Consider the following 15,794-nt stretch of genomic DNA (forward strand, 5'->3'; position numbering starts at 1 on the left):
AAAAATACCACTTTTTGGTTTTTTTAAGTCTCTGCATTCACTAAACACACTTTCAGAGAAGCTACTAGGCATCATGAAATTATCAATTCTATCTCATTAGATGGAACAGGATGACGCAAAATAGCAGTGAATAACTCCCTATCCCATAATCACCTCATCCACTTATATTAAATCAGAGGCATTAGGAGTCTTCCAAATCAGTCTTTGGCAGAATTAAAGCACATAATGGATATGTTAAGTACACGATGTATGGATTAGCTCTAAAAAACAACATGCACCTTCTGTAGGAAATATCTCCCACAGCTTTGTGTGATCTGCAGTATCTATTGTACGGCCTTTCATAGCATCTACTAACGGGAAAAAAAAAAACCCTGTTAAAAGCAGCAAATGATTACTTACTTTTGGCTGACTTTGATCGTGTCCGTATTCCCTCATCCATATTAAATATTTCTTCTCCCTTTACTCTAATGTCCTGAAGTCGCTTGTCATCTGTGTTGATGCCATACTGAAGGAGTTTACACAACGCTACAGAGCTGGGGAGCAAGGAATAGGAAAATTACAGATGGGAATGTCTCTAAACTGCCTGGCTTTCAGAGCGAGCTGTTAACAGGGAACACATCTCCAGAGCAGAGATTCAGATGCCCTTTTTTCTACACTTTTGCCAAGAACAAGCATTACAGAATTATCCTATTTCTCCTGCTTTATGTCAGCACCTGAAACTGGACTCATCTCCTGACCTGCACAGCAAGCCAAAAACTGACAAAGCTTTGGATTAAACACTACCAAACAGTGCATACATATATTCAAGGTTTTTCCAGTTCAGAAAGGGCACGAGGTTAAACACACTCCTGAAGCATCACGTGCAGATGAAGATGGAATTAAGAGGAAAGCAGTGGCAAGAAAGTAGCAATTTGGTTGATTTGCAGCTATGAACATCTCTTCTCCAGTCTCAAAGCTCTTTTTCACTTCTGATCCTTCACAGCTCACCTGCACTCAGACCTTCCAGCTTGCTCCCTGCATACCTTCAGGTGTTCTTTCTGCTCAGATTTCTATGCCACACTTTCAAACCTTCTCCAGCTCCAGGCTGTTTTCAAGCCATACTGAGGATGACTTTGACTACAGGTTAAGGCCACCGATTTACGCTTGGCACTCTTAAACCTCTCTCCTGGCTCCACAAGTCTCAAACTAAAGTTTCGGAGCTCTGTGGAACTCGCTCTTTTTGTGCTTTCCCTTCACACCCTCCTTCTCTCCCACGCTATGGCCCTGAGTTCCCATACTGCTGGTTTGGACCCAGATCTTACATGCCACCCCTGAGTTGCCCAAAGTTTTCCCATCCTTTCATCATGCAAGTCCAGAGCAAATAGCCACTTCTTCAACCTGCCACTCCCAGGGACGGGGACTGATGCACACAGAGGCTGTCAGTTCCTTTTACTGACTCTAAACAAGAGGGTCCTCTGAGCAGGCACTGCTTTTCCTCAGTACGCCGAAAACACCTAGCATTTTCTAATGCATGATAAGCGCCACCGTAAATAACCCAAATCAAAGTGTTTAATATAGTGTGAAGCCCTGCCAAGTCATCAGTACACAAACAGCTCCAATCTTGGACAATATGGAGACAGCACTGAAGAACACAGCTTAACCTTGGCTTTTCCCTGTGGCCATAAGCAGTCTCAGGGGATCCTGGAGACAACCCTGCTCTGTCAAAATGGGGATAAACCGCTGCTCTTGGGGATGAAACAGACCAAGTGTGACCGAAAACACCACCAGATGCCCAAATCAGACTGCCTCTTGTTCTGCATGATCATTCACAAACTTCCACTTTAAATATGCTTTTCCTTATTATTTATTTCACAGTCTATTTGACTGCCTTATAACAATAACACACCAAGACATACTAAGAAGTGAGTTAACAGCTGGTGAGACCCCTAAGAGTGGTCTGTTAGGCTTCACATTTCCAGAAAAATCAAAGACAGCAGCTGAGGCAAAATTTAAATTAATACAGAGCATTTCATGCTTTGGAATATAGTACTCGGCCTCCACCGGAACACAAATGTGCTCCTACAGCAAAAGGGAGAGAAAACTGTTCCAGTTGATTTCTTTATTGACTTTTAAGAGATCATTAAACCAATAAGAAATCTCCAGATTCTCTTAGGAAACCCTCTACAATGCCCTGAAACTCTACAGTGGTCTGTAAAGGCAGTTTCATGTCTGGAAGCTATTCTCATCCCATTCAGAGAAGTTCAATCTCAAAAGCACTCCTGCGCTTGCAAGAGTCATCCCCTTCCCCCTTGGGTCACCCTGTTCCAGCACAGAAACACCAGGCAGCGAGAGGAGCGCTTAGAGGAGGATCAGAGATTGCTCCAATTACCACGGCTCTCCTGAGCTGAACTGACGGCACAGGAAAAAATTAATTCTGTCCAACGCTGGCACACACTAAATCAAGTCTGAATCAGCTCCCCTTACCCTCACACCCAGGGCAGTGAATTGCAACGGGACGATCAGTCAGCTACCGTTAATGCATGGATCCTGCTTGTGGAAACATCCTACCTGACTTTGCCTTCATATTGCCCATAGAATAAGTGCTGCCGGCTCATCCATTCGGCCATTACAAACTCCAAGGCGGGCTTGCCCGTTGGTCCGGGGAGACTACACAGGAACTCGAGGAGTGGTTCCAGTTGTGAGTGAACCAAGTGAGCAAACACCATAATCAAGGACTACAGGAGGAGAAAGGAGATGTTAGCTGTACATAATTTAATAGCTGAAAATGTTTTATCAAATATTCAAGTAATTGAGTTTTCTGCAAGAGTAGAGACTGTGCTTACCAACCCCAAGAGGAAGAGAAAGTATAACCCTCTGCAAGACACTCTGTGCTGCAAAAGCGGGCAATAAATTACAACAGTAATTTATCCCCCACCAAAAACCACAGCAGGAATAAGTTTACTCACAGCCATGCCCCAAACTAACAAACCTTCCTAAAAGCAAAGATTTAAAAGCTATTTAAAAAATATCAGAGGCTGCAGTTGACTTTTGACTAGCAAAAATATCATATGGCAACACTCAGACACTACAACCGCCCTAGTTTGCTCAACGGACCAGAAGCTGTACACATGGTTCTACACACAGAGCTCTAAATCTACGCCTATCTAGCAGAAACGTGTCTCATCGTCGGGCTAAGGAACAGAAGTTACTGGTCCAGAGCCAGAACCCATGTTCTCTTCCCTGTTCACCCCAGGGATTTCCCATCATCACCTCCGCCAGAGGACCACCCTTCTCCCACATCATCACATCATAACTCAGCAGCACTTTTCCAATTCTGAGTGCACTTTGAACACAAGTTTTAGGGAAAAAACTGCAAGTTTTAGAAAGGTTTTTTTTACAAGATGCAGTTTTACAGTTTGAGTCTTAAAGACCAGGAGTAGAATTCAAATGCTGCATATGTCTAAGTATCAGTTTCCAAGTCTGAGGGCATCCCTGTAGGCGTCCTTGGGGAAAAGCTGCCCACCTCCAGAGGTCCATCTTTCAGGCTAACACAGGGAAGAGATTCAGCATTATCAAAGGCTCGTTTCTCTTCCCCCGGCTACAGGGGCTTCATGTGACTGCTTCAGATTTAAGCTTCCGGATCTTTCAAATCCCAAACTAGGCAAAGCGAGAGCCATTGCAAACAGTTAAGAATTGACAGCGTTTCTGGGGAATGGGGAGAAATCAAGGCTTTAAGGCGAAATCTGTGCTGAAATCTGAATGGCCTTCTTGATTCACCACGCGCTGGCCTGAAAAACGCACGTACAAAAATCAGAGAAATACACAAGATAAAAGGGTTAGAGCAGAGTGAGCCTCAGCCAAGTGCCACAGTGAGGGCAAAGGTGGGATCCTGCCAGAAGGCAGAACTGCTCAACAGTGCCAGCAAAACGCCTTCCCCCAGCTGCTGCTGAGGAACCAGGGCAGCCATCACTAGGTGTCTGACATTAAGGGCACAGACAAGAAAGAAAGGAGAGAGAATGAAGATCACTGGGATCAAATCATTCCACAAAAGCGTGCCACTAGAAGTAGGTCAAGGCTAGAAGAGATGGTGATGCTCTTGTCTGGCCTCTCATCTGATGCAGGCCAGCTACACCTCCCGTCCACCAGAAGTTCACCTTGTCTCAACTCCCAGGCATTTATCCTTCGAATACAGCACAAAAACACTCAAAAACACGTGCTACCTTCGCCCCAACACCCAGACTTGGGCAATTCTTGTCCCCTCTAAAGGTTCACTGCTTGCAAGCACAAGGTCATGAGGGACTATTTAAGGTGCATTAAAGCTTACCCACAAGAACCTGGCTTAGCCTGTAATCCGGACAACTCTGTATGAGCCGAGCAGGCATTTTCCTGACTACTTCAAGAAGATGTGAAGAACTTCCAATTGCAGTAGCCATAAATAATCAGGCACACAATTAAAAAAAAAAAAAAAAAACAACAACAATTTCTTTTCCTGACACTTCTACTTATTTTCCTGGGTGCCCAGGCTGCTCACCTGCATTACACTGAGCGTCTCCGCTTGCTGCATTTTGCTCAGGATAGCTCTCAGGATCTGATCCAGATTCTCTCCCAGCTCACTTCCTGCTTTCGAAATTAAAGTGGAGACCAGCCTGCCCACAAAGGCAGCGGTGAATTCTGAGGTCCTTGGATCTAGAAGTTGGCTCACCACCTGCATCACATACCACAGTCCATTGTGGCCTTGCTCATCATGCCACTGTGCAATTTGCTCCAGCGCCACCGAGACGTACGCACGCAGACACTCACCGCCGTTCTAAACAAGAAAATTATCATGTTAGAATTTTCCTTTCTAGGTAAGGGAGCAGGGAGGCGTGGGAAGACATCTCCTTTCATCACTCCAAAAAGACCCACGACCAAGATGAAAACAAGGGGCAAACCAGTGACATCTGTAAAAGATCCAAGCTCTCTAATGTGCAGTAAAATGAGTGCCTAAATCTAAAAACAATCTCTACAGACTTCGGTTCATTATCAAGTACAAAACTCTTCACTGCCCAGGCAGCTCTCAAGAAGATCATCTAGTAAATACAAAGACAACCTGAAGCAGCTGCAGTTTTGTGCCAGTCTTGTTACCCAGAGCAATTCCAAGAGATTCTAACAAGTGAGAGATGAAGACAGCAAAGTGAGCATGAACAAAACACAACCCAGCAGCCAAGCTGCCATCTTTTTGAATTTTTCTTAAAACAAAGATCCAGCAGAGCAATCAGCATGCTGGTCTCCAATCTCTTCTTGCTGGTCTCCAATCCTGTGTTCAGTGTTGGGCCCCTCACCCCAAGGCGGCCATGGAGGGGCTGGAGCGTGGCCAGAGCAGGGCAGCGAGGCTGGGGCAGGGGCTGGAGCACAAGGCTGGGGAGGAGCGGCTGGGGGAGCTGGGGGGGCTCAGCCTGGAGAAGAGGAGGCTGAGGGGAGCCCTCATCGCTCTCTGCAACGGCCTGAAAGGAGGCTGGAGCCGGGGGGGTCGGTCTCTTCTCCCCAGGAACAAGCGATGGGACGAGAGGGAACGGCCTCAAGCTGCACCAGGGCAGGGTTGGGGTGGGTATTGGGAAAACTTCTTCCCCCAAAGGGCTGCCAGGCCCTGGCCCAGGCTGCCCAGGGCAGGGGCTGAGTCCCCATCCCTGGGGGTATTTAAAAGCTGGGGAGATGTGGTGCTGAGGGACATGGTTTAGTGGTGGCCTTGGCAGTGCCAGGTTAATGGTTGGACTCGATGATCTTAAAGGTAGGTCTCTTCCAACCAAAATGATTCTATGATTCTGTTCTTACTGGTATGTTGTTTAGGGAAGCCATTTCTATGGTCTGTATTCACATGGCAAAGGGTAGCTGGCACTATAAAACTCCTTACATAAGGAATGAAACCAGCTTTATTATTTATATGCCAGCTAGTAGCTGGAATGAAAAGGCATCCTGCACTTTCAGCCTCTGACGCTTTTTCTTTCTTACTTGAATACCCTAAAGACATCACCAGGTCATAGCAGAGCCTGCCAACAAGGCACTACTGCTGTTTGAGATGAATCCTTGCTCTCCCTCCATCCCATACCTGGCTCAGTCAAAAAGAAATTTGCCCTCCTCTTCCCACCTAAATGAGTACAGGAGAAAACTGCTAGGAGAAGGAGGTCTAGGAGGTCTTTTGCTTCCCTATGCCTGAGCGTGTTCCTGAAGACAGCCTCTGCCATTCCTAGGTGTCATGAAAGTTACCACGGGGGAAGAAAAGCAATAAGGTTTTGGGTTTTTTTCATTTGGGTTTTGGGTTCTTTTTTAAACGTGCTCCAGAGACCTAAAATAGAAAAAAAGATCAATGCTGCTGTATTACTCACTCTGGTCCTCCAAATTAAGGAATGAATGGTAAAAGTCAATGCAGGCCCTTGAGCAGCAATACTTTCATGATAAACTGGAGGTGGCAGAGACTCCTGAGGAGCTGCCGATACAGCTATTGGCAAGCAAAGCCTGGGTTCCCCTAAAGGCTATGCGATCTGTCTTATCGGTCACCTCTCTTGGACTTGCACAGCCCTGCAATCCTTACTGCTCCCCACAGCGTTACCTGCATAGTAGCATTGTCATCTGTGTTCAAGCTGCACTGAGCCACTGCAGGGAATGCTTGGCAGATCAGGAGCTGGGACAGAGGAGGTTTTGTGTTCCTTACAACTGTGGTCAATATATCAATTGAAGTCTGAAAGGAAAACACAAACAAAAGCACTGTTACAGCAGCAGCCATAGTATGGTAAGTCAGCACTACCCACCACTGGTGCAAGCATCAAAGGCATAAACTGGAGGGATGTGAGCCAGTACTGCGATCACATCCTGATTTTACAGTCTAGAGTATTTTTTAAATCAGAGGACCTTGGAGTCATGCACCCACAGCGTCACTGTATTTGACATGGACACATGGTGTGTGCTGTAAAAGTTCCCCAGGCAGTTCAAACATTAAAAGCAGCGTAGCCACTTAAACACAGCAAAGAGTTTCAGGGTACCCTGATGCATGCTAATCAGTACGGCCAGAGAGCTGTTCTAGCTGACTTGTTCCACTTTGTTTATATTGATTTAAATTTATTTTAATTACCCATGAGTGATTGTTACAGTCATACCAATCAATAGGCAGATTATAAGCATATTGATAAAGATGTTTATGGGTTTGATTCCGTACAATCATTCTACATAGTCAATGCTTAATCTTTTATAAGCTGACTTTTTATAGAAAGGACAAACCTGTACAATTTATCTCCAGCAATTTATACATACGTGACATATAAATCAGCAAAAGCCTTAGAAAAAAGTGCAAGGAATAGTTGTGTACCCTGCTGGAGAACATTCCACTGAGAAGAGGAGACTGTTACTGGTGAAAGATGGCTATGTCAAAGCAAAATGACTAGGGATGCACGGCAGACGGGAAGATGGCCAGAGGAGCTGTTTAAAGTGAACTTTTGGAAGCATCTTCCCCCACCTGCAGTTTGCCTTCTCTCCACAAAGAAACCTCTACCAATGATGGAAGTCATTGTTCCAAAGCAGTTTAAAAGCAACCTTTCTACTCTTTGCAGACCAGCCATCCTATACATTAAAGAACAGGGAATCATCTCCAGCTAAGACCATGTACCGCTGTAGCACTTACTGCACAAAGCCCTGCTGGGATCTTGTCAGCAGGGGCCTGCATGATGCTGACAAGAGTTGGTATTAGCCTCATCTGCATTGGACCCTGGCAGGCTTCTATCTGAGCTAGCTCCTTAAAGATATCTTGGGCAAGAGAAGCAACAACTGGATCTGGAGAGAGAAAGCACCATTTACTAAAACATACTAACAAAGACATCTCAATTTTTGCTACCACTATTTTGAATAGGCAAAGCAGCAAGTTGCCCTTCTAGCTTTACCACTGAATGAATCAATGTTCATTCAATTATCATTTATTAAGTTTTCAGCATCAGGATTCAGTATCAAAACCAACTCTACTTGGAGAATGTAACTTGAATGCATACCATTACTGTACTTCAGAAATATTGCAATCGTGAAGGGGCAGATTTTGTTCTCCACGCTTGCTGTAAATGCTGGGTCTACCGTACAGACAATGCACAGCGTCTCCATCACAAGGTTTAGGACCTCTGAACTGAACTGGGTTGCCAAGTGGATCAGTCCATCAAGAATGCTAGGAAGGAAAGGCTGCAACACATGGGTGCTCTCAGAGATCTTCAGCTGGTCACAGTAGCTAGACAAGAAATTTGTGATACAAAAATACATATGGAATATAGCAAATTGATTTATACATTTAACACTAGACGATATATAAGGGGTTATTTCACGCCACCCATTCTTCTCCCTTAAGTTCACTCCTCTAGGACTTCTCCCCATCAGTCTGCTATTCCTTGATCCCTCAACAGCTCAGCTTTCCTCCTCATTCCATCCCCAACGGTCTGCAGAAGCAGAGTTGAGCCAAGGGATGTTAAAAGCTTCCACCACCTCTTAGTAACAATTCTCTCTTAAGAACTGCTCACCAATGGAGAAAGTAAACCGTGAGGAAAAAAAATAGTCTGAGCGAGAGACTCGCTGCTTACAATGTCTTTAATCACCACGTTTTACAAGTGAGCTAGGGAAGAAAAAAAACAATTTCAGGAATAACTAAGGTGCAAGTCTCTGCCTTTATTCACTATCATTTCAGTGCAAATAGAAGACAAGGTGTTTTTGGTGGGCGGGGCGGGGAAGAGTAGTTCTTTTGCGTTTTTTGTGTGTGTTTGTTCTTAAATTAATGTTCAATTTTCACATTAGAATCAGTACAGCAGATCTTCCTTTTTTCTTCTTGCAACTTATTTACAAAAACAGGATGCTCCCCCCCCGCCCCAACCGTTCCTTCTTGTTGTCATTTGGCCAAATGACCACATCATGTCATTCAGGCACCTTTGTGACTGAACGGGAGTAACCCTGGTTTCATTTTTATGCTTTCCATCACCATCTAATGCTGCTTCTCTTTGGGACTGTATCCATTATAACGTTTTAACATTTTACTGTAGCCAACCTTGAATCTCAATTTCATATTCCTCATTATTCTATTTTGAACCTGCTTGCTTACACTTTTTAAGTTGACATCTATTTCATCCAAAGCAAATACTTCCACAGTCTATACAGAAATATTATCAATATTTTAACATGCCAGGTTTATAAGTGTAATTTATACCACCTATCCCTGGAGCTTTGGAATATCTTAGGGTTTGCTTACCCCCAGATAGCTCTGACTGCAGAGATTCGGACAGAAGGAGGCTGAGTTTCGTGTAGGCCACTGACAGTAGCTTGCAGGAACTGCTGGATTAGTTCTGGAGACATAGCCACTGTAAAACGGCTGGCGGCCCACAGAGCACGACCCAGGAGAAAAGGAGACACTGAAACAAACCAAAAAAACCCAGTGGTTTTAGAGCAAGTTTTACGAGTTTAAAATTACAGCTGTTTCCATCCATTACCCAACATTTTGTCATCCCAGTAGGAAAATGGTTAAGATATGACACAGAATACCAGTATGCAGGCATACAGAGAATTTTTATTCATGGGCAGAATCCAGTTTATTTTCTTAGTTATTTCAAAAAATAATTTCTCATTTGTTTTAAAAAAAAAAAAAAATCAAACCAAAACAAACCTTCCTCCCTCAACTAGTTCCACTTGAATTTGTTCATCAATACAGCAATGCAGGCTTTAGTGATCATCCGAACAGAAGTAAGGAAAGAGAATGAAGGTTTTTTTAGTAATTCCTATTCATCTAGCTCAATTCTGCAAATAGCAGAAGCTTAGGGGACGGAATTAGAGAAACAGAGCACGTATACACGTATACAGGGATCTTTTACAGATGATTTTTCTCATTTCCAGCCATCACCTTGTAATTACAGAACATAATGTTCAACAGCACCAGGGAAACAGGGAATACTCATTATCTGCTCACCTGTATACACTTATCAAGGTATGAGGTATCTTTATTGCACTTAACCCTTCTGCCTTTTCAGGCTAAAAGTATCCTTATCTATTTAGGCTATCCTCAAACAGATGATGCTCTCTATTTCTCAGCATCTTTACTGCCATTATTTATACTCCCGCAAGTTATTAATTTTAAGATGAGGACATAAAAAACTCCATGCAAGATTTATAGCAAGAGAAAAGCTTTGTTTTCTAAGCAAGTATTATAAAAAGCAAGATTTCTTTGTCTTATTACCATTACTGAGCATTAGACGGATGTCCTCTGAGAACTATCTATATACTGAATCCAGGAGCTCCTTCTAGAGCACAATAGTTCATTTACAACCCAAAACCACATATGTAAATGTGTGTAAATATATGTAAATAGCTGAGGTGGGGTTTTTTGCATGCATTGCACACTATGCACTTTGCACACTACTTCTTCATTCAAAATTAACTCAAAAAAAGAAAAAACCTTCTTTGTAACAGGCTAAACAAATGTTTCTTTCATGAAAGCATCCAGCAACTTGTTTTCCTGCACTGACACAACTTAATGTGGACTCACCAATAACGCTCATATTGGCTTAAACTTCTCACATTTTAATTATTTGCAGGTACTCTCGAGGTCCGACTTTTGACAACTCCTTTGACTTTCTTGCAGACTGATGTAAGATAACACAGAAAGCAGAAGCCTGCAGAGATCCCAGGAACAGGATCCCACTCAGCTAGGAATATTACTTGAATTCATGCCCTATGACTAGTGCCAGCCCCAGCGTAAAGAAAACGGGACAGTATGTTGCTGCAGGATTTCTGAAGCCTGTTCAACACTGATGGTGTCTTTCCCAGAAATCGATACAAGACAACAGAAGAGCTGTTTTCCACCAAGTTCCCTAAGCAATTGCTGTTCCATCTCCGAGCCCTACAGGCTCAAGCATCCAGACACCAGCGAGCTGCAACCAAAGGCACAGTGTCCTCCATTTAAATGGCTCTACCAGGCCTGGTAGCATGTGCGAACTCGCAAGATAAGATTTATGCCCTTTCACCTGTACGACGTGTACAACTGCGTTTCACAACACCACACACATATAGCAACCTGATTCACCAGACACACTTGTTTTTAAGAGACTTCTAAGGTCTGGCACTCAGCAGTTACCCTGAGTAATGCCAAGGGCCAACGTACCTGAGAGGTTGAGGTCTGCAAGAACAACATTTGTCAGGAAGCCATGCATATCAAAATGTATTCTACCATTCTTCACACTGTCTGTAATAATAGACTTCACAGAGCCCAGGGCCAGCATACAAGCTTCATGTATTTTCCACCTGCAAAAGAATTCAGATGCCTTTAGGTTTTTCCCCCAACATTGCCTCAGTAAATAAATAAAAATTCTGAAGTGAAACCAGAAAAATTTTTTGGTCTAAGCTACCACAACTATTTTCTTGATCCCAAAGCAGAGAATTTAAAAAGGCCCTGAAAGAAATGAACATTTGCAAAACTCAGCAAGGTGGGGGCTTGGAACCTCACCCAGGAGAGGCAGCATTCTCAATCGCTTTCTAAAATACCGGTTGAGTAATTGTTACTTCTTCTACCAATTTTGTTGCCATAACAAAAAAAAGAAATAAGACTTTTCTATGAAGGCTTACATCTCCAGCTGTGCCTTACTTAATTATTCTATGTGCAGAAGCACTCTGATACCCAGTACATTAAAGGTTTAAAAATGTCTATTTTTGCATTACATTTTGTTAATTATGATGAAATAGGGTTATGGGCAAATACCACTTCTCCTTGGTTTTATTTGTGAAGCAAATAACCGACTTTAAAACTTATGACAATTAAGGCAGACGGGGACTCAGTGTTCGATTTCTCTGACATTCAGTTGCTGCTCACTATACAGAGTGGCTACTCTGACACTTTAATATTCAAAATAAACACAAACACTGAAATAATGCACTGTAAAACCAAAACAGAACAGTTACAGAACTCTTGCAGTTGAGCTTTCCCCTCCTATACCCAACTAACATTAAAAATTGCAACTTTGAAGTTTTAAAGTTGAACATACACATCTGCATGCAGCAGCTATATCTCTTCTTTACATCAAGTACAAGATATGCCTGAAATTTTGAGCTCAATTAACTGAGCAGAAAGTGAAAATATTGCCAATTTCTCTTCAGATTGCGTATAACTAATTATCGTTTCCAGTGATGTGTTTTAAGGAATTGTCAGGGTCTGGAGGGACAGCTAGGCCGGGAACAGCGAGCTTGTGCTGGGAATTGCTGGAAGTATTCCACATGAAGATGTCATCATCTGGCTCAAGAACCGCTGTACTTCCTCCTTTTTCTTCTAATCAGGGCTCTCAAATTTCACCCTTGTCCCTCAGTAGCAGTGTCACGAACAAAATGTGATTAAATTGTGCTGCACCCAATGCTGCGAAAGAGCTTGCCGTTCGCATCAGAGTCACTCCCTGCTGCCCCGTCTCCTTACCAGTGCTCAGCACCGTTGTTTTTAGCCTGCTCAGCTTCTTGCAAATGTCTTGTAGCTGCTGCAGCCAAAGCAGTTGCGCTCTCATTCTGGAAATCAGCAGCCACAGCCTGCACAGAAGGAAATAACACCATTTATTTGTAGAGACTTTAAAAGTTGGCCTTTTCTCCAAAAGCCCTTCATGAAGCTAGGTTTATTGTCTGTTATTATTTTGGTTGCATCTAAATGTGGAACACCTTTCATACCAGCAACAGATCCTGTGCAGCAATCCTCACTGTATAGGAAAAAGTATCATCATCTTCATCTTCCACAAATTGTTGTGGATTTGCGGTCCAAACTTTTATCTGAAACAGAAAGGAGACAAGGACAGGGTGGATGGCTAATTCAGAACACCAAGGGTAAAAGGGAGCTTTTCTGTTCCCAGTAATCTCAGTTTTGCAAAACTACTTTCAGAACTTTTCTCTGCCATAAGAAGTCATAGTCTGCAACTGATTTTTCTTATATTCCATTGGAGAAACCTTTGAAAAGATGTCAGCCTCTCTGTTCTGAGCTCCTCTTGCTCTTCTGCTCTTCATTTGAGATCAGAATTTGACAGAAGTAATGACTGACCTGGAATCAACGCTACACAGGTTTTATTTATAGATGAGGAATGGAAGAAGCAGATGAATCTTTAACAGAGTGCCTGTTTTTATGCATGCCTACCTAAACAAAAAGACAATGCTGTCAGGCTTGGGAGGCCAGGAGCCACATAGAATTTCAGTACAAATTACTTCACACCAGTAGCACAATTTTTTCACTATCACAGAAACCTGGCTATCCCTTTCAGCATGACAATCCTCATTTTCACAGCATGAAGTAATGAAGAAAGCAAAGCTTGAGGAGTTGGCGTTGTTCAGCCTGGAGAGGAGAAGGCTCCAGGGAGACCTTACTGCAGCCTTTCAATAATAAAGGGGGCTTATAAGAAAGATGGGGAATTTTTACCAGGGCCTGTTGTGACAGGACAAGGGGCAATGGTTTTAAACTGAAAGAGCGTAGATTTAGATTAGATATATGGAAAAAAAGTCTTTACTTATGAGCGTGCTGAGACACTGGAACATGTTGCCCAGAGAAGTGGTGGATGCCCCATCATTAAAAGAGTTCAAGGTCAGGTTGGATGAGGCTTTGAGCAACCTGATAGAGTGAGAGATGCCCATGGCAGGGGGGCTGGACCAGATGATCTTTGAAGGTCCCTTCCAACCCAAACCATTCGATGATTCTGAGATTTGCTGTCCACATTACACCACTGAGGAACATCTGGACGCTACTGCCCTAACTCCTGGCACAGCAAACTGACAGAACGGCCTATTAGATTACAGCAGCTTCCACGCACTGCAGCTCTTCCTAGGACATTAGCTATTTTAAATCTCTCATCTCATTTGCATCCTACACAAGACAAACATGCTCACCTGCTCCTCTGTGATCTGCATATAAAGGAGGATGTAATAGATCAGCTCTGGCAAAGCCTTCTTCACTGTGCTCTTAAATTTGTTGTTTTCCAACAAGGCGTGAACAAATTCAAATATGCTGAACACTAGATTTTCAAAGCCCAATACTTCACCTGAACAAAGAAGTAAGTGGGGAAAAAAAAGAACGTGACTGAATATGCCAACACACAGAAAGGCAGAAGTGAAAACAAAAACCATGACTGAATATGCTAATGTACAGAAAGGTATAAATAGGTGTCAAATATAATTACAAACAGTTAGCTTGTCTGATGAGATAATGTTTATTCTTACTCCTGGACTAGCAAGGGCAGCAGCAGCCCCAGGAGGATGTCTGACCTCATCCCTTTCTGCTCTCTTCCCACCTCACTGCACACCCTTCACTAAAACTGATCAAGCTCAACCTAGAAGCTGTTTTGCTTTCTTTTGTGCCATTAGTTTTACCTCAAAACTGTTGCAGAACTCATTCCGTGAGTCATCAGAAAACTTAAATTACGCAGCTTCATTGATCACAATCATGTGTAACTTGCAAAGAAACGATGGACACTGTTCTAACACCATAAATGTACCTTTAAGCACAATCTCCTACAGTGTTTCGGTCACTGTTTTGACAACAATAATATTAGGTAAGTCCATTCCTTTCCGAAAGGGAAGGCAAAAGTGCAATTTAGCAAGTTCTTACCATCAGAATCCACAGGATCCTCCACCTCTTCTGTGTAATTTACTTCTGTTCTCACATAAGTGGATGGAGTTAAGTAAATATGCATGTTTCTAAAGAACTGCATCTATTTAGGAATCCATCTGTTCCTATCCTAAAATTCCTGATAACTAGCGAAGTTTTCTTTCTTAAAAAAATCTTTGACTTTATGCACAGTCCTGTGTTTCAGAGAGATGACAAGCCCCAGGAGCTCCTGGCTTTGTGCACTGCCCAACTTCAAAGACCACTTCCACAGACCACTTCCACATCCCTTTAGTACACCCTTTAGGTCATTTGATTCACTTAGACCAAATCCTCCAACGCAACCCAAAACTTCAGTTATGTTAAAACTTTGCAAGAATGCAACCACTCAGACTCAACTCTTTCTAGGGAACAATGACCCAATTCAACACTTCGCTGCTGCCGAAGGGTGAGGAGCCACCCCATGATCCCACGTGCCACCTTACGTTGGCTCTGCTCCTCATCGGGCCTCTCCATAAGACTCCAGCTCTGGGAAGTGGCAGAAAACTGTCCTGGGGGTGGAGAGGAAGGAGGTTTCTTTGGGGATGGCGAATTGAAGGTCCAGCAAATGCCAGAGCAAATACAAGGGAATGAAGGACAAGACCCTCCCCTTTTGCAAACAAAAAACTACTTTGTCAGCTCAGCTGCCAGCAGGGCTGCAGTGGGAGTCAGGACAGGAGAGGGAGAAGTACAGCATCAAAAATTTAACAAGCAGCTCCTTGTATTTTAACAGGTGTCCAAAAAACAAACAAACAAACAAACCCAAAAACCAGCTGACCTTGAAACTTGACAGCCTCTACGTGCTCCAGAACTAAGGCGACTTTTATGGTCTCCCTGCCCATTTTCACTCTACAAGAGCCTATCACCCAAAACGCAGCAGGATTCTGAAATGCAAGACTGAGCGGGCAGCTTTGATATAAAAAGGTCTAGATCTATGATCTCTAGAACAGGCATTCTTATCAAATTACAGAGGAAAAGCTCAGTCAACCCTTCCGCTATTATTGGAAGACAGTGTCCAATTCTGGTGTTTATACCAAAAATTCAGAAAAAGCTACAAGAAGGCTCAGTATTCTACCATTCCCGCCTCATTATAAAAGGTTAAAAAAGCAGCTTTTGGATTAACGATATGGAAAGATTTGACTTGTCAGTTTACAAGTACTGGAAAAACTACCAA

General features: G+C 43.2%; 1 protein-coding gene across 6 annotated transcripts in view; it reads right to left on the reverse strand.

Moving 5' to 3' along the window:
- IPO9 (importin 9) overlaps positions 1-15,794 on the reverse strand; it is a gene marked incomplete at its 5' end in the record, with an annotated part of 42,672 nt that overhangs the window by 6,627 nt on the left and 20,251 nt on the right. For 5 of the 6 annotated variants that reach the window (XR_014230218.1, XM_082330397.1, XM_082330394.1 and 2 more), the window contains 12 exons: positions 400-533; positions 2,548-2,714; positions 4,511-4,786; positions 6,566-6,694; positions 7,631-7,779; positions 7,992-8,218; positions 9,224-9,383; positions 11,126-11,265; positions 12,425-12,531; positions 12,667-12,765; positions 13,867-14,018; positions 14,585-14,643. Coding sequence is in view for 5 of the 6 variants with exons in the window: in XM_082330397.1 (XP_082186523.1) it covers positions 400-533; positions 2,548-2,714; positions 4,511-4,786; positions 6,566-6,694; positions 7,631-7,779; positions 7,992-8,218; positions 9,224-9,383; positions 11,126-11,265; positions 12,425-12,531; positions 12,667-12,765; positions 13,867-14,018; positions 14,585-14,643 (1,799 nt within the window). The remainder of the gene's footprint in view (positions 1-399; positions 534-2,547; positions 2,715-4,510; positions 4,787-6,565; positions 6,695-7,630; positions 7,780-7,991; positions 8,219-9,223; positions 9,384-11,125; positions 11,266-12,424; positions 12,532-12,666; positions 12,766-13,866; positions 14,019-14,584; positions 14,644-15,794) is intronic. The other variant, XM_082330398.1, reaches the window with a different exon arrangement.

The sequence above is a fragment of the Platalea leucorodia genome, assembly GCF_965183815.1.
Source record: "Platalea leucorodia genome assembly, chromosome: 19".
Taxonomy (NCBI): domain Eukaryota; kingdom Metazoa; phylum Chordata; class Aves; order Pelecaniformes; family Threskiornithidae; genus Platalea; species Platalea leucorodia.